The 27,454-nt window shown below is 51.1% G+C and overlaps 2 protein-coding genes across 3 annotated transcripts in view; one reads left to right on the top strand and one right to left on the bottom strand.

Annotated features, from left to right (window-relative positions):
- Positions 1-13,011, top strand: part of CCL25 (C-C motif chemokine ligand 25) — a 47,946-nt gene extending 34,935 nt beyond the window's left edge. The window contains exons 1-6 of one of the 2 annotated variants that reach the window (XM_066352554.1): positions 8,923-9,066; positions 9,253-9,348; positions 11,676-11,793; positions 11,889-12,001; positions 12,320-12,445; positions 12,604-13,011. In XM_066352554.1, coding sequence (XP_066208651.1) covers positions 9,276-9,348; positions 11,676-11,793; positions 11,889-12,001; positions 12,320-12,445; positions 12,604-12,611 — 438 coding nt within the window. In that variant the 5' untranslated portion in view covers positions 8,923-9,066; positions 9,253-9,275 and the 3' untranslated portion in view covers positions 12,612-13,011. Of the gene's footprint in view, positions 1-8,922; positions 9,067-9,252; positions 9,349-11,675; positions 11,794-11,888; positions 12,002-12,319; positions 12,446-12,603 lie in introns of those variants that run through there. The other variant, XM_066352545.1, reaches the window with a different exon arrangement.
- A 1,873-nt stretch (positions 13,012-14,884) lies between these two features.
- The window catches only part of FBN3 (fibrillin 3), a 58,353-nt gene continuing 45,783 nt past the window's right edge, over positions 14,885-27,454 (bottom strand). Inside the window, 13 exon segments of the mRNA XM_066360234.1 lie at positions 14,885-15,223; positions 17,595-17,745; positions 18,382-18,410; positions 18,412-18,617; positions 19,940-20,059; positions 20,148-20,276; positions 22,980-23,093; positions 23,291-23,326; positions 23,329-23,421; positions 24,308-24,424; positions 25,344-25,550; positions 26,889-27,014; positions 27,176-27,307. Coding sequence (XP_066216331.1) covers positions 14,885-15,223; positions 17,595-17,745; positions 18,382-18,410; positions 18,412-18,617; positions 19,940-20,059; positions 20,148-20,276; positions 22,980-23,093; positions 23,291-23,326; positions 23,329-23,421; positions 24,308-24,424; positions 25,344-25,550; positions 26,889-27,014; positions 27,176-27,307 — 1,799 coding nt within the window.

Below are 27,454 nucleotides of genomic sequence, written 5' to 3'. Positions count from 1 at the left end.
TGGATCACTTATTCACAACTGTGAGGGGCCATTTTTCTGTTCGTTCGCCTGCCACTGTGAGAAGTGGTTTTCCCCTGCCTTTTGCTCATCCACCGTTGCGAGAATCTATATATTAAACAGGAATGGCCCAATGCCTTCCAGCTCTGCAATTCCTCTATTGTCTGCCCAAATCCAGTGTGAACCTGCCTGGCCTTAGCCACCGGCATTACACCGGGTCGAGATATGACAAGCAACCAATTAACAGCTAGAGTGAAGCAACTACTTCTCATTCCCCACCTTTCTGTAAAATCAATCAATAAAGTCTTAAAAGAAAAGAAAAAACATTAAAATTAAACAAGCAAAAAGAAGTGATGGCTTCTGATCCACATGGGAGAGGGAAGATACCAAGGCTGTGGAGAAAGGGTGTGTCTTCTTTACTCCCACCACATTCCTAAGACATGCTGCTTTCTCACTCAGGTGCATTCTGGGTGTACGAATTCACCAGGGCTACCATAACAAAGCACAAACTAGGTGGCTTATGAACAACAGAAATTTAGCCTCTCACAGTTCTGGGAGAAAATCCAAGACCAAGGTCTCAGCAGGGTTGGTTTCTTCTGAGGCCTTCTTCCTTGGTGTTTAGGCGGCCATCTTCTTCCTGTGTCCTCACATGGTCTTCCCTCTGTGTGTATCTGTCCTAAATTCTCCTTTTTATAAGGACACAGTCATATTGGATCAGGGCCCATCCTAATGACCTAATTTTAACTTGACTACATCTTAAAGGCCCGATTTCTAAATACAGTCACATTCTCAGGTCCTGGGGGTTAGGCTCAATATATGAACTTGGGGAGGACACAATTCAGCTCATAACACTGGGGGTGGAGGGAGGAAGGACACATGTGGTTCTGCTACAGCAGGGTGGGCAGGGGAGCTCAGGTGACCCTTGTCACTGAGGGCACTGCCTGGTCTTCCACAGGTCTTGGAGCCAGAATTCTGAGGTTTGGACACCCCCTTCTCTGGTGGATGGGGCTGACATTGGGCCCCAGCAGGAGGACAGTGCCATACATTAAGGATTTGGACTCAATGACGGGCTACATGGAAATGCAGAGACTGGCCAAGCCACTACAACCAGCACAGGGGCAGTGAGGGAGAAAATCTGGAGCTGGTGGTAGGTGGGATGGGCCATCTCCCCAGACCAACTCTCCCACCCCAGGAGCAGGGTTTTCCCTGGGCTCATCCCAAAGGAAGTCCCACTGGACAAGTGCTTACCTTCCTCCTCCTCTCTGAGCCATTGCCCCAGGGCTTGCTTTCTTTTAAATTTATTTATTGATTTTTTTTAGAGAGAGAAAGAGTTGGGGGGGGGGGGTAGAAGCAGGAAGCATCAACTCACTGTAGTTGCTTTCCATATATGCCCTGACCGGGTAAACCCAGGGTTTCAAACCAGTGACCTTAATGTTCCAAGTCGACACTACCCACTGCACTAACACAAGTCAGGCCACTGGGGCTTTCTTTATTCAGATACCTGCTGCCCTTGTTCTCCAGCCAATACTGCTTCTCTTCCTCCAGAAATGCAACTGCTCTGCTCCCACTGAGAGATGAGGCACACTTAGTATGGGGGCTCATTCTGGGTTAAGCAGTCAGCCAGTATGAGCCCTGTTCGCCTCAACTACAGTGAATTCCTTGAAGGCACTGCTGGGTCCTGTTGACCTTTGCATCCCCAGCACCAAATACAGGGCCTATAGGCATCAAAACTTTGCTGACCAAATGAACAAACAGAGGAACCTTCTTAGAAGAGCCAACAATGGCAGTAAGACACCAGCTGTGGTTTATCACATCCTGGCAGAGCCTACTCTGTCTCCCTGCTCCCCAAACACACACACACACACACACACACACACACACACACACACACACACACACACACACACACACGGTCAGGCCACCCAAGCTGGGGTCCCTTTCATGGTGGGTGAAATGAGCATCCCACTCCTACCCTGGCCCCAGAAGGACATGTTCAACTCCAGGGGCATCACTGACAGGAGCACTTTGAGGTAGTGGCAACAAGAAGCTGGAGGCAAATGGGCCGGCCCTAAATCACTCCTCCTGCTCTCCCAGGAATAAAGTAGCTTATCCTCCACCCAGTGACTGGCACAGTCTCAACAGGTGTTAGTACACCATCTGCCTCATCTCAGTGCAGGGACCCAGAGGCCAGAGTGGGTCAGGCCCAGGGTAGTGATAGTAGGGAGGAAACACTATTCCTGGGGCTTAGGCCAGGCACTGCCTTTATACTCCAGAGGTAGGAGCTATTGACCTCCACAAATGCTTCTGTTCTCAGGGTAGGCCAGGGGTCACTAGAAACAGCTTTTCCCAAGAAAGGTGAGATGGGGGCAGAAAGGCTAAAGGTTACTGATCAGAAACCCTAGATGAGGGGAAGGGGAAGTGCCTCTAGGTTTAGAGAGACAGCCAGAAAGTGACTATAAGCAGAGTTTCTCACTCTCAGTGCCACTGACATTTGGGCAGGAGGATTCTTTGTGCTGGTGACAGGATTATGCATTCTAGGATATTTAGCAGCATCTCTGGCCACTGTTCCCCAGGTGTGACAGCCAAATATCTCTCCATATATTGCCAGGTGTTCCCTGGAGGCAGAAGTGGCCCAGGGGAGAACCTTCACTTTGCAGAACTGAACCTGTCAAAGGTGGGCAACTCCCTTGCCTGGGTTGAGCTGATGATGTTAATACCCTTCAGACAAGTATTCAGGAAGCCTGCTCTTTTATGTACCATGTTTCCTCTACCTGGAATTTTCTGTCCCCCTGAACCCAAGGCCCACCTGCCATTTTCTGCAAGCAAGCCCACACATTACTTATCCCAAGGGGTGTTCCATGGACCCCATCTCAGGAATATGGCACCCATATGTGCCTCAGTAGGCTGAATAATCCCCCTCCCCCAACAAAGTGTCCATGTTCCAATCCCCAGAGCCTAGGACTATGACATTGCAGGTGTGGTTAAATTAAGGCTATGGAGTTGGGGAAATGGTCCTGGATTATCCATGTGGGGCCAGTGTCATCACAGGGTCCTTATGAGAGGGAAGCAGGAGGGTCCAGGTCTGAGAAGGAGGTATGAGGATGGAAGCAGAGTCAGAAAGAGGTTAGAAGATGTTATGCTGTTGGCCTTGAAGGCAGAGAAAAGGGTTGTTAGCCAAGACCTGCCGAGAGCTCTAGAAACTGGAGAAGGCATGAACATGGGCTGCACCTTAGAGCCTCCAGAAGGAATGTATCCCTGCCAACACCTCCGTTATAGGACTTCTGCCTTCAAAGACTGTAAGATAACACAATTGTGATGTTAAGCTATTAAAGTTGTGGTGATTTGTTACAGCAGATGCAGAGAATTCATACAGTCATCTACTCTGAAATTCCAAGTTAAGGAGGGCTGCTGGGTGTTCGGACTGATATTGGCCTCTCTTGGCATGAGCTCTGGTGCACAGTGGTATTGCTGTCTGTCTCTCTCACTAGGTGGGGAGGACTCAATATAAAAAGGTTGGGGGCTTTCTCAAGCTTAGAACACTGATAAAGAAACAATTTTTTTTTAAGTTATGCTTATAAAGACCAAAAAGTCCCAATTGTTGCTTCACTTACATGACTTAGAAAAACTTCTTACAATCAACATATCCTGGGTCAATTCCATTTCCTCCTCTGTAAGAGAAGACATCTTTGGTTTTTATACCAATGTTAAAAGGGAAATGAGTTTTTGTTGCAGAAGTTCACAGTCAAATGGACACATAATCTATGAAGCATCACCAGCCCTTTCACCAGTACCTAAAATACCAAGGGAGGGTTTGTGTGGCCTCTGTTTGATCCCAGAGAAAGGGACCAGGAGCAGAACCTTGAGAAAATGTCCTTGTCTTAAAGGTGACAGAAGTGCTTGTGTAGGGGGAACTGGACACAAAGAGGTGTGTCTCTGAAGCAGTGAGGCAAGAGCCCAATGGAAGGAATGGCCAGGGAGGCTGAGGGTGAGGGGCAGCTGTTAGATTTCAATCTGGAGGCCATGCAGGTGTTCAGGAGTAGGGGGTGAAGGGATGGGGCAGGGTGGGGTGGGTGAGTAAGGCAAGAAGGGATCAGAGATGCTGGGTTTCTTTTAGTTGGTGAGACTTGGGCACTGTTCTTGGCATTTATTCATTGCCAAAGTGAGTGGCTGTGGAAACAGGGAAAAGAAGATAGATAATAGGTAGTGAGAGAAGAAAGGTGATGAGCATTTTTTTTTTTTTTTTGAGGAAGAGCACACTTTATCCCACACATCATGGTGAGAAAGATAAACAGTATATAGGATATGTTGCTAATGAAGATCAACTGGAACATGAGTTTCCCTGGGCAACTTCCCTAACCTCATCCCTTTAAGAGGTCAAGCAATCCCAACCATTTTTTTGAAGGCAACCGTGGTTTGCTAAAGATAGAGCCCCTCAGGGATGCCTTCTTCTTTTTATTTTTCTGTGTGTGTGTGTTTTCTTTTTATTTTCCCAAGTGAGAGGAGGGATATAGAGAGACAGACTCCCGTATGTACCCTGACCAGGATCCACCTGGCAACCCCCATCTGGGACCAATACTAGAATCAACTGAGCTATTTTTAACACCTGAGGCAGAGGCTCCACAGAGCTATTCTCAGCACCTGGGGCTGATGTGCTTGAACCAATTGAGCCATGGCTGTGGGAGAGGGTGAGAGAGAGAGAGAGAGAGAGAGAGAGAGAAGGGGGAGTGGAGAAGCAGATGGTCATTTCTCCTGTGTGCCTTGACAGGGAATTGAACCTGGGATATCCACACACTGGGCTGATGCTCTACCACTGAGCCAGCTAGCAAGGGCCTATATTTTATGGATAGGGTTAAATAAAATACATTATTAATTTTTTTTCAAGACATGTTTAGTACAGCACTCAATAGTATGTATATTTGGAATGAAGGAGTCAGACCTAAGCTTGGAATCTGGACCCTGTTTACTTGGTCAGGTTTAACCTCTCTGGGCCTCAGTTGATTGTTTTTTTCCTGAAAAATGGGTATAAATATTAAACCTCTAGGGTTATTGTTATGTCAAGCCATTCTCCTCAAAGGGACACAGCTCAACCCCAGAGTCTTCCTATCACTCAGAATTAGGGGCAGTGATCCTGACCTCATAGCATCTTGCTTTGCTTTTTGCTGCTTGTCTTGTCTGCTCTGCACTGGGACCACCTATCTTTTTCAATGTTTGACCCAGCACCCAGCCCAGGGCCTGGCATATAGAAAGTGCTTGCTCAGTGCTGGATGAATGAGATAACAAGTGGTCCCAACACAGAGGTCCTGTTAGACTAGTGACATCCTTGTCATCTTTTATGTCTGGGATGTATTTGGTTCTCTGATGCCTCAGGGCTGGTCTGTAAGAGGCACCCTGAAAACCTGTGTGGAAGAGGTGAATGGAGCTTGCAGCTGCAAAGAGGTCTTGGAACCAGATGGGACCCTTTCCTCAGGGCTCACCACCACCCTTCTCAAGCCACCCCTAGCCCAGCTACAGCCTGGCCCAGCCCCAACAAATACAGTAAAAGAAGGAGAAGCACAAGAACTGAGGCCAAGGCCATGACCAGAGCCAAGCCTGAGTCTTCCCACCCTTGCAATCAGTGCAGCCGACTCTTGGAACACAGAGGTGGCTAGTCAACCTTGGGAGGTAAGCCCTTCAAAGCTGGCCTTGCAGGAGGGACCAGGGCCAATCACATTGGGAACACAGGGACAATCTGAAAACTAAGTCCCTGAAAGGCCAGAAGCTAGCAATGCATCCCTTTCCCCCTCGCCCCTCTTCCTCCAGTTGCTTGGCAACCATTGTGCATCTAGACCAGAGCAAGAGGCAGCTGGGCATAACAGGAGTCCAGGCCCAGCAGACAGAACACCTGTCTCCACAAGAGATGCATGATAATGGGGAGGAAGGGAGAGTAGGGCCCCTTGCTGCTTCTCTCAGAGGCCATCTGAGCTGATGGGACCTTGAGGCACCCGAGGTTCAGGAGCAGCACCTGGGGTTGAGGGGGATCTGACATGCAAAATCAACAGCAGAAAGACCCCCCACTTCAGCCAGTGATACTTCCCCAATGTTTTTCTTGATGACCCCTCAGACCTTTGCTCAATGGCCCTCCTCCATTAGGGAGGGGACTGTCCCCCTTTCCTTTACAGTATATAAGAAAAGTTGAGCCTGACCTGTGGTGGCTCAGTGGATAAAGTATTGACCTGGAACACTGAGGTCACCAGTTCAAAACCCTGGGCTTGCCTGGTCCAGGCACATATGGGAGTTGATGCTTCCTGCTCCTCCTCCCTTCTCTCTTTTTCTCCTCTCGAAAATGAATAAGTAAAAAGAGAAGAAAAGTTGATTTACTTGGCCAAAAAGAAGCAAAAGACTTGGCCTCCCTGGCCTCGCCGACCTAAGCATCTTGTCTCCCTCCCACCCCTGACACCTGACTCCTGAGCCGAGTGCAAGAACGCGCAAAAGTCCCTGTCTGCTCTGCGTTCTGGTTCTCAGCCTCTGTGCCCTCCTGTTAAGGCTGCAGTTGAACAAATCGCGAGGGACCGGGCGGGGAGGGGAACTCGCTCGGCTAAGTCTGGGTAACTACACGTCTTGGCCGCTGCCCACCGTAGGGGCAAGTAGGGGCAGTGGGCGGGTGGCTGGCTCGGGCCCGCCACGCCGCGTCCCCACGCCCGCAGCCACGCGGAGCGGCTTCGGGGCCTAGTCCCACCCACACCGCGTCCTCCATCGCCAAGTGGGGTACGGGGCTAGGCCCGCAAGCTCCGCCCCCGGTTTAAGCCCCATTCATAACGCTCCGCCCCGACGGCAAACGCCTTCCATCAAGTCCTGCCCACAACGCCAAGCTCCACCCAGCCGGCGGGTAGGGCAGCGAGGAAACCTCCAACCCCCATCAGGGGCTCTTCGTGGAGCTGGAGAGATGAAAAAGGAGTACAGGCTGTTATCAGTACCCAGAGTGTTCTACAACTAAGAATGCGGGAAACGAAAAATTAAAAGTTAAAAGCTGTTGAGTTTTCGGCAGCCCTCCCTTTCCCCTACCTGTCCCCATCCTCACCTCGTATACCTGTTCCGGCTGGGCCACAGGACCTAGGAAAAGAATCACCTGCTGAGTTACTAGATGATTTGTTTCCTGCTGGCGTGGCTACATGGGGCTTCTGACTTTTATTCTAAAACCAAAATATTTATTTGTTGTGGTTAATAGTTTTATTGAGATTATTCTCAAGATAATATTGAGGAAAATTCACATACATACATTGCACCCATAGCAAGTGGACAATTCTGCAGTGTTTACTGTACTCAGTCGCTTGACCCTCACCGCTATCTAATTTCAGAACCCCCACATCCCCAAAACACATTTTTGTAGTCACCTCTCATTCACCCCTCCTCCCAGCTCATGGCAACAACTTTTTAAAAAATTTTTATTCATTCATTTTAGAGAGGTGGGGGGGGGGGTATAGAGAGAAGAGGGCAGGGGGAGGAGCAGGAAGCATCAACTCCCATATGTGCTTGGACCAGGCAAGCCCAGGGTTTCGAACCAGTAACCTCTCAGCATTCCAGGATGACACTTTATCTACTGTGTCACTACAGGTCCGGCTATATATATATATATAAAATTTTTTTTGAGAGAGACAGACAGGAAAGGGGAGAAGAGAGAAGTGTCAACTCATAGTTGCTTCACTTTAGTTATTCATTAATTGCTTCTTGTATGTGCCTTGAGTGGGGGGGGGGGGGACCTCAAGCAGAGCCAGTGACCTCTTGCTCAACCCAGCGACTTTTGGCTTTAAGTCAGTGACCCTGGGATCATGTCATTGATTTTGCGCTCAGGCCAGCGACCCCCTGCTCAACCTGGCAACCTCAGGGTTTAAAACCAGGGACCTTGGGTCGACGCTGTATCTACCGCACCACCACTGGTCAGGCAACAACCACTATAGACTTGCCTGTTCTCAGCACCTGGACATTTCTGTGACATAAATCACACCATTGTGTGGCAGGAGAGAAAAGCCAGATCAAGTCAAGGCCCCACGAGGACAAGTGGATTGGGAGTGGGGAGCAGAGGTGAAGCCTCTTCACTGGGCTCTAGGCAACTTGAGACCTGTCCACAGGAAGCCAACCAGGTGTTTGGCTGGAGAGGGAATAGGAAAAGGAGGAGAAAGGGCCCTTCAGAAAGAAAGCAGGGTGCTGGGTGAGAGGCCTTGGAAGGTGGAGGAAGATGAGGGGCATCATGGGGTAGCCAGCCTTCAATTAGCCTGGTCAAGTTCAAGGCTGAGCATAACCAAGCGGTGGTACAGTGGATAGAGCATCTGACTGGGACTGAGAGGATCCAGGTTCAAAACCCTAAGGTTGCTGGCTTGAGCATGGGCTCATCTGGCTTGAACACAGGCTCACCAGCTTGAACGCAGGGTCGCTGGCTTGAGCATGGGATCATAGGCACGACCCCATGGTCACTGGCTTGAGCCCAAAGTTCACTGGCTTGAAGCCCATTGTCACTGGCTTGAACAAGAGGTCACTCGCTCTGTTGTAGCCCTCCCCCACCGTCAAGGCACATGAGAAAGTAATTAATGAACAACTAAGGTGCTGCAACGAAGAATTGATGCTTCTCATCTCTCTCCCTTCCTGTCTGTCTGTCCTTCTCTCTGCCTCTCTCACTGTCTCTGTCACACACACACACAAAATGTTCAAGTCTGGGCTGTCCATCTGCATCTATTCTTTAGCCTCTTATTGCCAAGGGAGCCAACCCCCTGTCTGTTTCACATCTGAGTAGACAGTTGAGGGAGTCATTGTTTACTGATTTGGATCCTCTTGTCCTCTGTAGGCCCCAACTTCCTCCAGGCATACCCTGACCTTGGATAGAGGAGCTAGAAAGAGAAACAGGGAAAAGAGAGAAGGGTGGGGCAGGAGGGAGAGTGGAGTGGGAGTGCAGGTCCGGAGGAGGAGGAGGAGGTAGCGGAGGAGGGCAGGTGGTGACAGGGTGGGGCTTCATGTGTTATAAAGTGGGGAAGCCTGTCAGCTAGTGGGCCTGAGAGCTTGGCATACACTCCAGAGGCACCAGAAACACCATAGGCTTTGGTAAGTGCCCCATCACCACCACGACAACTGAGACCAGCAGCTGGTCTCTCAGGAATGACTTGTCCCCATCCTGTACTGTCTGTCTCCCTTGTAGAAGGTCCTGGCTTGAGATGGGGGGTGTTCTCAGTGTCTGCTACTGTCCATTTGGGGTCCTCCTAATGCCTACCTCCCATCTTATTCCTCAAGGTTCAGAAGCACCAACCTGCACAATGAATTTGTGGCTCCTGGCCTGCCTGGTGACCTGCTTTGTGGACATCTGGGCCCCTGCTATCCAAGCTCAAGGTACTGTCTTGGGCCATGCCTACCTTCTACCCCCCCTCCTGATTTCCCCTCTTCTCATCTATCTTTCTGTCCCCTCCCCCATTTGCCTATCCTCTCCTCCAGAAGCTTGGGTCCATTTCCATGGAATTTTGAGAGCTACCCGCCCCCAAGCATGCAGAAACTCCTGACATCTGTGCAGCTCCTTGGAACTGCAGGGTTCCTGTGATGCCTCCTCCACAGTCTATGACCTAAGATTTCCCTGCAGGAGCTCCAGTTGGCCCAAGGAATGTAGGGAGCAGAGAGTGGCTTCCAGCAGTGGCCTAGCCCCTTACCATCAATGACACACTGCAGTGACCTGACCCTGCAGAGCACCAGAGACTAGTACGAAGGGGTCCCCATCCAGACTTCCCCCAGCTCAGACTAACTGTGTGGTCAGGCTGAGAGTCAATACTCAGCCCTTATGGCCCTAGATTCCTTATCTACAAAGTGGGGCTCTGAATTCCTACTGTAAAGAGGGGCCATGAAGATCCATGAGGCTGATGCTTGCAGTGTGTTTGTAAAGTGCACTTTTGACCTGTCACAGGAAAGCAACAAGACGATAGAAATGTGAAATATGCACCAAATAAAAGGAAAACCCTCCTAGTTTCTGTAGGATGATGTGGCAGCATGTATGCATGCGCAGATAATGACCTAACACCGTGTATACAGCGGAGCAGCCCACGGCCATGCCAGTCGAGATGTGGACGGTACAGAAGAAACTTCAGTGTGTTCTGTGGCTTGCTAAATTCGAATCCTTGACCAAAGTGCAACGTGAATATCGGCGCGTTTATAACGAAGCGCCACCACATAGGAATAACATTACTTGGTGGGATAAGCAGTTGAAGGAAACTGGCAGTTTGGTGGAGAGACCCCGTTCTGGTAGGCCATCAGTCAGTGACGAGTCTGTAGAGGCTATATGGATAGCTACCTAAGGAGCCTTAAAAAATCTGTGCGTGAGCCCACATCGAACTGCACTGAATAGGTATGAAACTGGGAGAGTTTTCCTTTTATTTGGTACAGATTTCACATTTCTATTGTCTTTTGTTGCTTTCCTGTGACCAGTCAAAAGTGCACCATGACTTTACAGACACACTAGTGACTAAAAGCTAGTTCTAAAGCATGAGCCTTACCACTGTGTCCTCCATCCCAGTAGGCCCAGGAAAGGGAGCTGAACCCCAGCAGCTGGCAGGGCAGGGGTGAGGTCCCATTGCCCTACCCACCTGCCTCACCCACTCCTCACTGGGTCTGAGGCCCTCTTCCAGCCCCCAGAAGACCTTAGCCTTTGCCCCAGAGGGGCTGGGCTTCATTCCTACTGTTCTGGTATCAGAGGCCCATTCCAGCAGCCAGGCCAAGCCTTGGTCCTTTGATCCTAGGGTACAAAGTGGCCCCAGCCCCAGGAACTGCCTGCCAGACACTGTAGCCCAGGGTCCATCTGACTGAACTGCTCCTTGCCCTCTGGGGCACTGGAGGCCTCCCCCTTAACCCTCCCTCCCACTGTGCACTGCTAGGATTCAGGTGTGGTTCCTCCAGGGACCAGCAGAGACAGATCCCAGACAACCCTGAAGGCCTCTGTACCATCTCTTGTATCAATTCCTCCCCTGCTTCCAGACCCTCTGGCACCAGCACCTTCCTCTCTGAGCACCTCCCCTCAAGGTCCCTGAGCTTCCCACTCCCAGCATAGATCAACTTCCATCTCCAGGACATCCCCGATGAGAACAGTGGGTCTAGTTTTCCTCTGTTTGTCCGGACTCTGGTTCTGAGTAGGAACTCTAAATGCTTTTGTTCACCCAAACCTCTTGGTCTCTGTTCAGGTGACTCGAAGTGATCATTCTGATGGGGACAGAGTGGAGTTTGTACCTGAGATAGACCTAGGTGGGGAAAGGCCAGCCTGGAGCAGGAGCTAGGACATAAGGAGCAGTGGGCCAGCCTGCTCATTTTAGGAGGAGGGGCCCAGATAGAAGTGGTGGCTCTGGCCCCTCCTCAGGGTATTGAACCTGCCCTTCTTGCCCTCTGCCCCAGAGCAGCAGTGAAAATGGCCTTGGTTCCTCGTTCATTTGAGGTCCTGGGCCCTTCCCAGACAAGGCCTTCAGGCTCTCTCCAACTCTTGCCAGCTGCCCCCATATCAAGGGCCAAAGGTGAGCAGATTGGCTTCCTTATCACCTGGGCAGTTCCTAAGCCTCCTTGGGGCCTGGGACGGTCATGTTATGTTTGCGGGTGCCCACATTGGTGTCTGTGCCTGAACACCCAGTGCACATGCAGCTGCACAGGCACACATAGAAAAGTGAGCCTGGGGGGCCATGTGATTGCAGGCGTCTTTGAAGACTGCTGCCTGGCTTACCACCCCCACGTTAGCCTGAATGTGCTCCGGCATGCCCGGCGTTATGTGCACCAGGATGTGAGCGGGAGCTGTAACCTGCATGCTGTGATGTGAGTGGGACAGTGGGAGTTGGAGTGGGTGGGGGTTCACACATAACTTTGCTCCTTCCTTACATACTAACTTGGCACCCTACTCCCACCTGCAGATTCTACTTCCCTCGCAAACAGAAGAGGGTGTGTGGGAAACCACAGGCCAAGTGGGTACAAAAAGGGATAACGCTTCTGAAAAGTCAGCAAAAGCATCCTGAAGGCCCCCAAGGTGGGTGAGATCTCAGCCCAACATCTAGGGGGACTCCCTGCTGCAGCCTCCTGAGCTTCTCAACCCCCAAAGGAGGGAATTGCAGCCCAGCATACTGACAGCTGTCCCCACCCCAAAGAAAGCCAGTTCCTGGGGAGTTGGAGATTGAGTGAATTCTTTTAGTCAAAATACTTTCTAATGCCAGTGATGGAAAAGTCAAGCAAATGGGGAACTCGTTGGCTCAAATGACTAGCCAGTGGCTTCAGGCTCGGCTGGATCCAGGTGCTCAAAGGATATTGGTGAGTCTCATATATATTTCTCTTTCCATCTTTCTGACAGGATCTCACTCTTGGGGGAAGAAGTTGAGCTCTGGACCCTCTAGGCTCAGAATTTCACTTTCCACATTTAGAGATCATACCAGAAACAATAAGAGAAATATCTCCCTCCAAACAACAGCTAATCCAGGTAAGGACTCATCTCCAGGACCAAGGAGGGTTAGCTCAGTGGACAGTCCCACAGGCTCATATGGGAGGGTCCTAGGTGTCCACAACTGACAGAGCCCAGGGGGCTTCAGCTCTACTCTGCCCCCTGTCACCTGCTGTCTTCTCCAATACCTCCTGCAGGACTGTGAGCCCTCACATCTCCAAGATCAACCAACACAAGATTGGCTGGAGCTTTCTCCACCGTGACTGTTGCCCTGCAGCCCTCCAGCCTCTCTGTCCTTCAAGCCAGCTCTATCCCTCATGCCTGAGTCTGCATTGGCTCCCTCAAGCCTGACACCTCCTGCTCTGTAGGCAGCTAGAAAGAGGGAGCTGACCTGATTTAAGCCCCGTGTTTTCTTTGGGAATCAGACCCAGCTCTGGCCACTAGTTCTTATAATCACTGAGATACATTACCTACCTGCAGTCCCTTGTCATCTACCCCGGGCCACACTTGCTTGGGTCCTGCTGGATTCTTACAAAGCTCTAGGCAGTCCATGGACACCCCTCCTGGGCTGTGCTCTTTAAAAATAAACCTTCAGTGGGACATCATTACTATCTTTGTTACATTTCATTAGCAGGTACCAGTCCCAGCCCATGCTGAGCCCCACTTGATCCCCTCACACTCCGGGATACCAGACAGCTCTAGGGGGCTGAGCATGGATGTGCTAGATGCAGAACTGGGTACGAGTTCAGCCTGTGACCTTGAGGAAACCTCTCAGTCTCTTGCTGCCTCCTTCCTGGTTTACAAAGTGGGGGTCACATGCTTGCTCTGCCCAGGTTTCTGCCTGTGGATAAAGCTCTGTGAGCTATGATGGCTGCCCAGAAGCTCCTGATAAGTTGGGTGAACTAGATTCCAGCCAGCATAGAGTCCAGTGACTGGTCTACAAGAGGAGTATGAAGGGCCACATTTCAGGGTCCAGGTCACCACCCAAACTCAATCCCCCCTACTGTGCTCTCCTCAGGCAGAGTGTTTGCACTGTGACCGAGGATGTTGTGAATGAAAAGCAAATGCATCATCTCTAGAGGACAAGAGGTGGTTTGGGGTCACGGGCCAGACTTGAAGGAACTGGGGTCACATCCAGGCCCTGTTATGCTATTGTGGGTGACCTGGGCAGATTCTGCAAACTTGCTAAGCCTCAGTTTCCCCCGTTAAATGGGGTTATAACACTGCCTGCCTCATACAAGTCTGTGGGGACTAAATAAACTCCTGTCCATGATATGCAAACACACATACTGACTGCATGTTAACAGGATAAGAATCCCAGCCCTCAGACTTGGTAGATCTGGCCCAACCTAGAGTCAGGCAGGATGGTGAAGTGAGGCATGGTACTGCTGCCTGACTTTGAACCTGGCTCTGCTACCTGCTTCCTAGAGAGACACATTAGTCAAATTGCTTAACCTTCCGATTCTCAGTTTTCTAATCTGAAAAGTTAAAATGAGGATAATCGGCTCTATTCTCTGAAGTTGTAGTAATGAATGGGTCAATAATTTGAAAATATTTAGAACAGTGCCCAGCATGTAGTACATGGTCTGGAAATATGAGCCATTTTCATCAGTCTTGGTGAATGCATGAAGGCTCAGTTGGTGCCAAATGCACATGTCTGTACCCGAGGACTGTGCCCCCACCCCCAGATGGAGGATGATCTCCACCCACCTCTCACTTTTGTGCTTTCTCCTCAGAGCCCTGGGCTGTAGCTTATCCTCCCCACAGCTTCCGCTCTCCTGGGGTCTGGGGCTCTCTCTGTGTGGGCCTGCAGTGTTTACTAGCTTCAAGAACATGCTAAGGGAGCATGTGTAGCCCCAGAATAACTTCATTGTTTCTCTGCTTCTGATATAAAGCATCCTTGGAACCCTAGGGGGCATGAACACAGCTGCATGTCAACTCTAGCTGGGGTCCTGTGGGCTCTTTTCTTGAACGGATGAGCCCCATGCCCTCCTTAGCTGCTGTTTCCATGTTCCACCAACCCCCAGAGACTGAATCCTAGTGCATTGCAGAAGTTTAGCCTGAGATTGATCAGATACGGTGAACCACAGGGCCCTGCTTGAGCCCAGTATGGGGGCTGGAGGATGCAGGGCACTGCTTCCAGCTGTCTCCAGGAAAGACTGAGTGTTGAGGAGAGGCTTGTCTCACCCGAGATCATAGTGTAGCATGTCACTCTTCCTGAGTTTCAGGGTTCTACCTGGTCAGCCATTGTCACCAGGGATGAATCCTTACCAGTTCCAGAATCTTCCATTTCTGGAGAGGAGGGTGGCATGGGGGCCCTAGGCCTATTAAGGCCCCAGCTCATCATCAGGGTCTCCTTGTGGTATGTAGTGAGCAGAGTTTCATCAGTTTCTCCCAAACTTCATAGAATGAGGCAGGGGTTGGGGTATCCAGGTGGGGAGTCTGGAGAAGGGGCTGCAGAAGGGGTTTTGGGCCAGGCTATCGTAGCTGCAGCCAAACCTTTAGCCTCAAGGCCTGGACCGCTGGCCTCAGCTGCCCCTCTGGCTGGGTGCCCCAGGGCCCTGCTACGTTTACCACCTCCAGCTGGTAGGTTCCAGGCCCTGGCCTCCGATGCCCCAGCTGCAAGGAGCTGAGGCCACAGAGGTGATGCGTGTGGAAGAAACTTTGCTCGTTGCCACAGGCAATGACATAGTGGACCTGGCCTCCTAGACTCTCCAGTGCTGGCCACAGCTCTAAAATGTGCTCAGCCTGGCCCAAGTATGAGAGGTTCAGGTCCAAGGTTAGCGGGGCCTCCAAATCAAGGCTGGCCAGGCTCACCTGGGGAGAAAGACCAGGCGGGTGATGCTTAGAGGCTGACAGGCCCGGAATGCAGTGGGTAGGGGCCATGGAGTCATGGCCAAGGGCAGATTCAGCCAATCTCTAAAGAGGAGGAAAACACAAAACTCTCTGCCCTTGACTTCTGTCTAGCCCTCCATCCACAAGGCCAATGAAATTGGAAGCTGGTTCTCAGATGGATAGCAAAGAGGGAAGGTGTCCTGGGGTAGCTGGGATTATGACCAAGGGCCTTGCAGCAGAAGCCAGCTTCAGAGAGGGTGCCAGACCCAACAAAGTGAGAGAAATATAAGATCCAGTTGGGCCAGAGAGGAGTTGCCAGACAGCTTTCCGGTTCCCAGAGTCCCACTGCACTTCCTGCATCTGGGGCTCTTTGAGAGCCCTCTGTGTTCAGATCACAAACCTTTCTTTATCCAAGCTCCTGTCAGTGTTCCTGGTCCTGGCAGTCAGACAAGGCCCTAAGTCAGCCAGCCCCAATGCAGGCTAACCAGGGCTGGGTGCTGCATTCAATCACACAGGAGATTATCTGTGTTTTCTACTCCTTTGCCCTGCCGCAGGGCTGTATTCTTATTTATTTTATTTTATTTTTTGTATTTTTCCAAAGTGGGAAGCCAGGGATGGAGGGGGAGGCAGACAGACTCACGCATGCTCCCGACCGGGATCCACCCGACATGCCCACCAGGGGGCGATGCTCTGCCCCTCTGGGGCATTGCTCAGCTGCAAACAGAGCCATTCTAGTGCCTGAGGCAGAGGCCATGGAGCTAGCCCCAGCGCCTGGGCCAAATTTGCTCCAATGGAGCCTTGGCTGCAGGAGGGGAAGAGAGAGAAAGGAGAGGAGAAGCAGATGGGCGCTTCTCCTGTGTGCCCTGGCCGGGAATTGAACCGGATACTTCCACATGCAGGGCCAATGCTCTACCGCTGAGCCAACCAGCCAGGGCCCGCAGTGCTGTGTTTGTTTTGCCTAATTGATATGCTGCTGGAGTGTTTTGCTGTTGCATTAAAAGTGAAAGCTATTTCCATTTCCCAACCCTTCAGTTTTGGGGATTCCAGCCCTTCCCATTTAAGTGTTGCACAGACACGTGTTCTTACTGACACCTCCTAGCAGTCTATGAATATTGCAGGCAAAGCCACAGGTCCCATCCTAGAAGCCCAGACAATCAATCTGCTCACTCTTGAGTGACAAACCCAACAGAGGGCCCTACTATTGCAAAGCTTAAAGAAAATAATGTTAACAGTGGGATAATATATACAGGCACTGTTTTCCCCAGCAAGAGGTTAGAAAAAAAAAACTAAAGGGAAAAAGAGGAAAAGTAATCACTCATATTTAATCTAATCTTAAGAGCCCCTCAGACCTGACATTTCTTTTCTTTCTTTTTTTTTTCTTTTGTGCCAGAGACAGAGGGAGTCAGAGAGAGGGACAGATAGGGACAGACAGACAGGAATGGAGAGAGATGAGAAGCATCAATCAGTTTTTTGTTGCAACACCTTAGTTGTTCATTGATCACTTTCTCATATGTGCCTTGACTGGGGGCTATAGCTGACTAACCCCTTGCTCAAGCCAGCGACCTTGGGTTCAAGCTGGTGAGCCTTGCTGAAACCAGATGAGCCCGTGCTCAAGCTGGCGACCTCGGGGTCTCAAACCTGGGTCCTCTGCATCCCAGTCTGACTGTACCACCGCCTGGTCAGGCCAGACCTGACATTTCTATCCCACTTTTGCCTTCATTTTTCCTACAGCATTTATCACTTATAATATTTTATCATGTGTTATAAAAGACAATGTTTTACTTATTTCTTCTCTGTTTCTCTATTAAATTTAGTGTCAACCCTATGGAAGCCTATGATTTCTAGAGGTGAGGTGGTTTCAGGAGGCCCAAGCATAAAAGGTGCAGGAAAGAGGTGTAAAGGTGGAGTGTCTGAAGGGGGTAATAAACAAAGGGGCTAAGCTGGCTTCTCTGGGCCCCGTGGTGCTAAATTCAGAGGAGCTATGAGGGAAAGATTAGCCAGCCAAGAGGTGAGGGGTGACATGTTCCAGGGTACAGGCAGGGTTGAGGGGGTAAGCCATTTCTGCATCTAAGCGCTATGGAAGGGATTAGGAGGAGGATCACAGCCTGGCCAGAGTCTGTGTGGGAGGTACCTGACTCATCACCGGGAGTGAAGTGGGATGCTTGAGGGGCTGGTTTCTCACAGAGAGTTCTGAGGGATCTCCAGGAGCTGAGGAAGCAGAGGAAGGCCCAAGCAGGGACCACAGTGCAGGGACAAGCTGGGACACAGAGTCTGGTGTTTCCACCGTTGACTTGTACTCTGACAGTCCCTGCCACTGACTGTACTGCTATACCTAGTGCATTCCTCATGGCACCTGCTGGTCCCTGTGCAGGCTGCGCTGTGGCTGGTCACAAGGTGAGAGGTCCTTGATCTTGCACTCACAGCAAGCTTCAGGTGAGAGCAGCTCCTCCTCATCTGGAGCGTTTTGGGATCTGTGGCTGAAGCTCAGGCTGGAGACACAATGCCTAGGCCAGGCGGGGGGCAGCAGGCCTTCAGAGACAGACTGAGGATCTTCCCAGCCACCCCCATAATCCATTTGTAGCCATGCTGCCCATGGACGAAAGGTCTGCCATGCAAATATGTCCGTGTGGTTCCTGTCTGTGACTCTCCAGGGGTGTGTGTGTGCATCCATCTTCGGCTTACCTAGGCAGAGGTATGAACCTACATGCACACAGGGTGTATGAATGTACCTGAGTGTACCTAAGGGTGTGTGCACGTGCAAGCCTGAGTGCATGCAGGGATGCCAACATGTGCTTGCACACTTGCATGTTAGATATATGAATGCACAAGGGTTCCGGGGCATGTTGGCATGGGTGTGAACTGTGTACATACTCAAATGCCATTAGAGAAATGTGCACCCATCACTCAAATGCCATTAGAGAAGTGTGCACCCATCCCTGTGGATGTGCAATCATGCAGGAGTGCCATAGGACAATTACATCACAGTGGGTGTGAGCTTGTGTGTACACATGTACAGGTGCTACTGGGGTTCTGTGCCCATTCTGCATGCATGTGTGTATATGTGTGTGTGCACAAGCCTGCGTGTGTGCAGACACTCTCAGGATTTGGAGGTCTGTGTGCACCCCATTCAAGCCCCTCACCCTTGCCCAGCCCGGAAGTAGTCTGGGGGGGCATCTGCACAGAAAGCCACCAGGGGTGTTGGAGCAGCTGTAGCTACAGGGTCCCCCCTGTGTCGCACACTCATCCACATCCTGGCAGCCACCCAGGATCTGATCAAAACCAAAGCCAGAGGGACAGACGCAGCGGAAGCTTCCCAGGGTGTTGTAGCAGGAGGCGCTGCCACAGGCGGCAGGCAACAGGACACATTCATTCTCATCTAAGGGTGGAGAGGGAGAGAAGACGTAGGAGCAGGGAACAGGGGCCAACCTCTGCACCCCCAGAGCCCTCCACTGGTAAATCTCCCCCTCTCCACTCAACAACTTCAGCTCCTCTTTCAGAGCCCAAGGCCAATGTCAAAACCCCTAACAGCCTCCTGGTGAGCCCCTTAATTCTCCTTGAAAGCATTTCTCAAAATTTCCCAGAAATCCTAAATGGTTTAAAACAAGGTCTTTTCCCCTCAGCACTGTTGACACGCGTGACCGGATCATTCTTGGGGTGGAGGGTGGTCCTGGGCACTGTAGGATGTTGAGCAGCATTTCTGGCCCCGACTCACTTGATGCTGGAAACACTCACTGCCTAGTTGTGACAACTACAAATGTCTCCAAGACACTTCAAAATGTTCCCCAGGGGGCAAAATGGTCCCCAGTTGAGATCTACTGGCCTAATTAATCCCTGTTTCCCTGGTAAAACTGGACTAGGGAGCAGGCATGAAATTTGTTTCTCAGCTGGTATCTGTATCCACAGGGCCTGGTGTCAGGCAGGTCTTAGGCAAACCACGGTGAAGGAGTGACTAAGTACAAAGAGGAGACAGGCTAAGAACACGGCATGGATAGCAGAGGCCCCAGAGCCAAATGCCACAGGTCAGATGGAGATCTGCCATAAGGGGCAGGAGGAAGAGCTAGAGAAAAGGCAATGCTGGTAAGGTGGCAGGAGAGTGGGAACAGCTGTGTCACAGAGGCCATGAAAGGAATGTCCAGAAGGGCAGACAGCAGTGCCCAGAGTAGAGGAAGTGAAGGAGTTGTGGGACAGCAGCCCCAACGAGGGTCAAGAGTGAAAGCCAGGGGAGGAAGAAAGAGAGGTGGTGAGGACCAGGCTGTCAATTAGGAGGACCTGAAACAGCAAAGAGAATCATGCACTGGAGAAGGTTGAGGGGCAGAAGGCTAGCCTCCAAGCTGATAGCCTCTGCAGTAGCTATGGCAATGATGGAACATGCATGGCCCCCTTCCTCACTGCTGCTCCTGCTGCACCCACGGCAGACATCACTAATTAATCACAGCACTCTTTCCCAGTGATCACAGGCATGGTTTCAGAATCTGTCTCATCTGAGCCCTGCAGGTCACAACTCCCTAAGAAATGAACTTGAACTTTGTCATGCTGGCTCTGTAGCCTGGATTCCCGGCAGGAGCAATGCACTACCTTCCATACTGGCCCATCTGATCTTTGCTTGTCGCAATATCCCGCAGGGAGGTTGTTCCTAGTTGCCCAGTTTAGACAGGTCCTGGTGGGAGCCTCGGCTTCCTCCCAGTCTCTACCACTCACCAGCACACTGGCTCCACTGGGAGTGTGGCGTGAAACCCTGGAGGCAGCTGCAGCAGTAGCCCCCCAGTTCATTCTGACAGCCATGCTGGTAGCGATGGGGCCCGGCACATTCATCCACATCTTCAAGACAGAGAGGGAGAGAGGGGCTCGCCCAGTGTCCTTTAGGACCACCTCTCAGGCCTAGACTCCACCCAAAGCTTGACTCTACCTTCACAGACATGGCCTGAGCTGTCCAGAGTGAAACCTTGATAGCACTCACAGCTGCAGCTGCCTGGAGCATTGTGGCAGCATCCATGGGTACCAAAAAGGCCAGGCTGGACCAAGCACTCATCATTATCTGCAGAGAACCGAGAAGCACCAGGGCCAAACATGTCAAGCACCATGATGCTGAGCCTACCATCTCATCAACTATGTGGCTTTGAGCAAGTCATTTACTTGCTCTGCGCCTCAGTTTCCTCCTCTGCGAAATGAGATCTGTAACAGTTCCCACCTCACAGAATTGCCACAGACATTTGAGGTCACACACATATAGGTCTTCAATGGAATCTCATCTGTACCTCCTCAAATCTGTGTGACCTAGGGGGAGTGACTTACCCTCTCTGCTTCGGTTTCCTTAGCTGTAACATTAGAGAATAACACCCACCTCATTGAGTTTTTGTGAGAATTAAGTTAATCTATCCATGTAAAGGGCTTAGGATGGAGCTTGGCATGGGAGTAAAAGATTAATAAAACCATTTTTTTATAATATATTCCATGGGAAAATGACCCAGGATAACTGTTGTGCAGAGTCCTCGTGGAAACCTGACAACTGTAGGACATTAGTCAGTGTTACAGACTGAATGTTTGCCCACCCTCCAACTCATATGCTGAAACCCTAGGTCCTCATGTGATGGTATTTAGAGACAGGGATTTTGGGAAGTGCTTAGGGTTAAATAAAGCTATAAGTGAGGCCCCCATGATGGGATTAGTGCCTTAGTGATGCCAGAGAGATTGCTGTGGAGGACACCTGAGAGGATAGTCATCTGCAGGCCAGGGAGGGAGTTTGCAGAAACTGACTCTGTGGGCACCTGGACCTCAGACTTTCAGCCTCCAGAACTGTGAGCAATAAATGTCTGTTGTTTAAATCACTCAGGTTATGGTATTTTGTATGGCAGCCCGAGTTACCAGGCAATGTTGCTATGGTAGTAATGCCCATGAGTGGTAAATTGCATTTGAGCTGGGGTTATAGGAAATAAACAATACATTTCAGAGTGAGAAATATGAGTTTTGGCTTCTGTGAATACAGAGATAATTGACATCAGGTACTTCCCTTTGGGGACCTGGGATCTTTCTTGGGTATAAAAAGCACTGGGGACATGGGGCTTCTAAGCCACAGTGGCTCTCACAGCTACATGTCTCATCCCTCACATCTGATTTGTCACTTGAGGGGCCACAGAGACTAGCCCTGTATTCCTACCAGGATCCTGCCAAAGAGATACACCCAATGCCACCTGCATTTCCCCCTTGCATTCAGCAAAGTGAACCAAGGGTCAGGGTGGCCTACTGTGGTCATGTGAGTGCGATCCTCAAGTTCAGTCATCAGTAAACCAAGGCCCCATGGGACAAATCTGGCTCACCACCTGTTTGTATAAATAAAGTTTTATTGGCACACAGCCACACCCATTTATTTACAATATATCATCTATGGCTGCTTTTAGGCTACAATGCCTGAGTTGAATAATTGCAACAGAGATCACATGGACCACAAAATTGACAATGTCCACTAACAGGCCCTTTATAGAAAATGTCTGTCACCTCCTAATCTAGTTAGTCAAAGAACAACCACCAAGAATATAGGCTATACAGGTGCTAGTCATGGATGATCTGGATCCTTCTGCAGTGGGGAGCCTGGCTTAGAATTTAAACTCTATTTTAGTGAGAGAAGTCCTATGTGAGCTTTGAATGTCAGGCACAAGTGGGATGTGTATATGCTGGTACACAGACTTGTGTATACACACATACACCTGCATGGGAAAATAACTTTACTGTTCAGAAAAAGAAAAACACATGTCATATCCAGGCCTGGAACACTCTTCCCCCAATAGGCACACGGCCCACTCCTTCACCTCCTTCAAATCTTTGCTCAAATGTCCCCTTTTGATGATGCTTCTCCTGATCTTTGAAAAAAAGTGCAGCCTTCCTGATCTCCTCACTCGGCTTTCCTTTTTCTTTCTTTTATACTATAAATGACTATAGTGCGAACTTATAATTATGTTTGTTTCTAGTCTAATTCTCTGCTAGCAGGGGCCATCCATAATGGCAGCGAGCATAACCCTTATGTCCATTTCTGTACCCTCAGGGTCTAAAATGAGGCTTGGCACCATTTCTGTAAAGGGCCAGATAAGAAATATTTTTGACTCAATTGCAGCTTTTCAGCTCTGCCATTATAGCATAGAAACAGCCAAAGACAATACACAAATAAAGAGTCATATGAACCAATAAAACTTCATTGACAAAGGCAAGCAAGGGGGCCAGGCTTGACCTAGTGGCTGGAGTTCAATGACCTCTGGTCTAGAGCACTGCCTGGTACATAGTGGGTGTTCAGCAGGTGTTGGCTGAGTGGATTAGTAGGAGTTTGAATGGGGCCACCCTTAGCTCGGTTTGGTCCTCAGGGGAGGTCTGGCTTTCCTGGGCCACAGGGCATTAAGAAGCTATTAGAATGACAGATGCCTCTGTAGCTTTGGGTTCTGAACCAACTTCCCCTTTGAACCCTGTGAGCCCCTGGGTTTTCCAGAACACTCTGGGGAGAAACCCAGCAGGGACAAGTCAGGTGTCAAAGGCCAAAGTCAGAAGGTCTCCTCAGGAGACCTCCTGGGCCTCCCAGGTCCCTAGAAGATTCTAGATGTGATCACTGACAAGTCAAGGAATTTGTTACTATCACTCCTTGTATCCCTGATTGATGTCCAGCACACGCTAGGCACTTACTATTTATTTGGTGAACAAATAAAAGTGGAGACCAGAGTCATGCACCAGCTGTTGCATGAAGGGAGAGGGTACTCACCAAAACAAGCCTGGTGGCGCTGGGTGAAGCCAGGGGAACAGCAGCAGACAAAGGCATTGATGGTGTTGACATAGAACTGGCAGTTGTACTGCCTGGAGGTACACTCATCCAGGTCTGTGGCATAGATGGTCCCAATGGGCTCAGGGCAGGGCCTGGTTGAGGCTGGGGGCTTCTCAAGGAAAAGACCCTAGAGATGGTGCCTGATGCCATCCAGAGGGGAGGGAGTGAGATGGTGGATGTGCTCAGGGCATCACTAGGGGACAGGAACAGAGCCACACAGGGCATGAGGGGAAGGTAGGAGAGGGCATCACCTGTGCAGGTCCTGCCCTCCCCCTGAAGCAGGTAGCAGTGGGGCAGGCACATAGGAAGTTGCATTCCCTGTTTCTGCAGAAGAAGCTACATAATGTGGGGGCCTGGCTGCACTCATCTACATCTAGAAGCAGGGGAATCAGACAGACATTCCAAGTGGCTTGAGAGCTGGGGTTTCCACCCTGGTCTCGCTGAGGCCTCCTTCCCAGACCCTACCCATCCAGGATTTCTGGGCTTACACGTTTGGCTTTGTGGAACACATGGTCTTAGTCCCAACTACGCAAGTCTCCTTTGTGGCAGCAAAGCAGCCATGGAAGGTGAGGAAGCAAAAGGCATGGCTGTGTGCCAGTAAAACTGTATTAACAAAACTAAGTGGGGCCCTGGCCAGTGGGCCAATGGCTAGGTCGTTGGCCTGGCATATGGATATCCTGGGTTTCATTCCCAGTCAGGGCACACAAGAGAAGCAACCATCTGCTTCTCTCCCCCCTTCCACTTCTCTGCCCCTTCCCCTCCCACAGCCAGTGGCTAGATTGGTTTGAGCATTGGCGCCGGGGGCTGAGGATAGCTCAGTTGATATGAGTGCATCTGCTTCAGGCACTAAAAATAGCTCAGTTGATTGGAAAATCAGACCCAGACAGGGTTGCCAGGTGATGGATCCCGGTCAGGGTGCATGTGGGAGTCTGTCTCACTATCTCCCCTCCTTTCACTTAAAAGAAAAAAAAATTTTAAACCAAGTGGAGAGCCACGCTCGCCCTTGTCAACATTTGCAGACCCCTGAATTAGATGGATATCTGCTATACAAAATAATGAAAATTTCAGGATGCACAAAGTAACAGGAGGAAAGTGGCCCAAATAATGTTGGGATATAGAGAAAAATTTATGGATACTTTCAACTTTGTGGTCCATATGGTCTCTGTCGCTTCTGGTCTTGGTTTTCTCATAGAAGCGTGATCTGGGTGTTGTGTGGAGGGGCCAGGCAGTGTCAGGGAATAAGGGTCAGGGTGGCTTATGCAGGCCGGCTGGGGCAGTGGTGTCTGGCATGTACCCGGACTGGCAGTGGCAGTGGAAGGAGCCAAGATTGTTAATGCACTCACTGTGGGGATATAGGTGAGAGAGCACGTAGCACTCGTCCACATCTGGGGATAAGTCCTCAGCTGGGGCAGGCTGCTTCGGGTCACTGGGGCACACATCCTCACTTTTGCCCAGCAGCCCTCTCCTTGGAGGCCAGGCCAGTCTCTACTTCCCCTCCCTGCATCCATGGAGTGCACCACAGGCTGTGGGTCACAACTCTGTCAGCAAGACACACTAATGAAACTCCTCTTAATGGATACTGTGAACACCCGGGGGTACAACCCCACATGCGTAGAAGCACAGACAGTGACACATAAACATTTCACACCAGTCACACATGTGGACACTCACAGAATCTTGAGTACACACACAGTCAAGGGCTCCTCTGTCCCCCAGACACGCCCATGCAAAGGCACTCCCTTTTCAGCCTCTGATGTCCCTGCTGCTCTCCTGTCACCTTCACTGACATGTTCAATGAAGCACAGATACATTCACACTCACACACACATAGTTACCCTCATAGACACTCACCAGAATCCAAATCACACAACAGGCTCACTCCCTCTTCCTCACCTTCTGGTGCAGACTCCTCACCCAGCTCACATACAGGAGACACAAGCTCCCACCCATATTAGCACACACACACTCACTAACCAGCTTACACACAAGGAGGATGCACGCCAACTCACAGGATCACTAGCACATAGACAAATGCTCACTGAAACACTTGCACACACAGGGAATGCACACCAGTCCATACGCTTTCTCATGCTCATCAATGAACCTATATACAAAAGAATCACACACATTGCCCCACACATCTGCTTACCCATCACCCAAGTTCATGCACACACATAGTTATGAATGGGTTCTGGTTCACACTGATTCACACATACCTGACAGCACACACACACACACACAGGCTCACTAATTCCAGCACACAATGGAGCGTAGATACACCACTGTGAGCAAACTCTCACTCACCTTGGCCCTCAGCGGTGTAGCCTGAGCCATGGGGGCATAGCTTCCTGGGGGTAGAGGTGCTGGGCAGGCGACAGCGATCACAGTGGGGCCCCCAGGCACGGTCACCCCTGCAGCAGCACTCTGCCCTGGTGACCGCCTCACCACCACTTGATGGGGCCTGGCATATGGATTGCAGCACCTTGGAGAAGCAGGGCCCCTGCCAGATGTCTGCAGGGAACGATGAGTGGGAGAAACTCGCCATTAGGGTCCCACTTCCCCCTGGCATCCAGGGGCACCAAGATTCTATACTTGGGCTCCCAGATGCCTTTGACATGGCTGTGCATGTGCAGTGGGTGCAATCTTCAAGGCTGTGGTTCTCAACAGCGTTAAGTACCCTCTACGGGCTGGTTCTGAGGTTAGAGCTGTGGCAGAGGCTACAGACCTGAAGATCAGAGAACTACACCTGGGCTGTGGACATTGGGCTGACCTCTGAGGGCCAATGGCAGCATCCCTCTGGCCGAGGAGAGATTTAAGGGTCAAGGGGCAGCATAGAGGCTGGGGAACACTGGGGGAGAGAGACAAGAGGTGGCAGGATAGGCCCTGGCCGGTTGGCTCAGTGGTAGAGCATCAGCCTGGCGTGCAGGAGTCCCGGGTTCGATTCCCGGCCGTGGCACACAGGAGAAGCGCCCATCTGCTTCTCCACCCCTCCCCCTCTCCTTCCTCTCTGTCTCTCTCTTCCCCTCCTGCAGCCAGGGCTCCACTGGAGCCAAGTTTGCCCGGGCGCTGGGGATGGCTCTGTGGCCTCTGCCTCAGGCTATGGGCAGAGCATCGCCCCCTGGTGGGCATGCCGGGTAGATCCCAGTTGGGCGCATGCAGAAGTCTGTCTGACTGCCTCCCCATTTCCAGCTTTGGAAAATGAAAAAAAAAAAAAAGAAAAAAAAAAAGAGGCGGCAGGATAGACAGTGGGGACAGAGCAGAAGGGTGATGTCCAGAGACGTGGGAAGTATAGAGGACAGGCTAGAGACTGGGTGTCAGGTAGGGAGACACAGGCATGCTAGAAGGTGTGCTTGGGAGTCTGGGTAGGTAGGGTGCATCTCTGAGATGGAGACTCCGGGAAGAGAGGCTGGGCTGGGCTTGTTTGGAGGTGACCTGTGTCTGGGGGAGAATTGGTGATGGAGGGTTCCTGAAGACAGCTGAACACACATGTTTGGCCTGAAGCTCTGGCATGGAGACTGTGCTGGGGGAGTGAAGAGGGAGAAGAGTGGCAGAGATTGTGAAAACAAGATGTTGCCAGGACAGATGGTACAAGTTTAGCCTCCAGGAAATGGTGAACCTGGGGGAACTTGTGCCTGGGTGTGACAGATGGGGGTGGTTCCAGGATATTTGGCTGAAGGGACGAAGGGAACATGGGGTATGTGGGGGGCATGTGTGTCCAGATCAACTCAGCAAACCACTGTGTGCTCCCTTGGTGCCCAGGACCCTGTCCCCACCTTGGAAAGTTCCTAGATGGCAGAAAGACAGGTGTTAGGTGGCTGCATGTCCTGGGCCTGTCACTGACATACTCACCGTGGCACTCGTTGAGGGCAGGGCTGGGCTGGAAACCCTCATCACAGTCGCATCAAAAGCTGCCTTCAGTGTTGCCACAGAGGCCATCGGCACAGAGGTTGGGCTGCGTCCGGCACTCATCTTCACCTGAGACGGAAGTGAGGAGGCAGGCCAGTGGGGCACACACAGGTGGAAGGGAAGAGGCGAGCCAGCCTCTTTCGGTTTCAATGTCTGCCTGCTTGCCCTTGTCCTCTTGCTCTGATTTCTCCCCTGCACAGTGCTCCCTGTACCCCCAAAGCACCCGGTGCCTATGCAGCCCTCCTTAGAACGAGGCTGGGGCTGCGCGTCAGGGGGGACGCAGGTGAAGGTGCCGATGAGGCTCTTGCACAGCATGCCCCAGGCATGGCAGTCCTGCTGAACATCTGTGCCCTCATCCACATCTGCAGATGACCAGGAAGAATTGGCAACCAAGGTCAGGTGCCCCATGACCTGTGGGGCCTGGATCCCAACCCCAAGATGGCCTTGAGTGGGACCAGAGTGAGGACCCTGGAGCACTGCCAGGCTCCCGCCCCTCGTCAGCCTGGCTT

This window comes from Saccopteryx leptura, chromosome 1 (genome assembly GCF_036850995.1).
Source record: "Saccopteryx leptura isolate mSacLep1 chromosome 1, mSacLep1_pri_phased_curated, whole genome shotgun sequence".
Taxonomy (NCBI): Eukaryota; Metazoa; Chordata; class Mammalia; order Chiroptera; family Emballonuridae; genus Saccopteryx; species Saccopteryx leptura.
The sequence above is the reverse complement of the archived record's forward strand: the minus strand, read 5'-3'. Positions and strand labels throughout refer to the sequence as shown.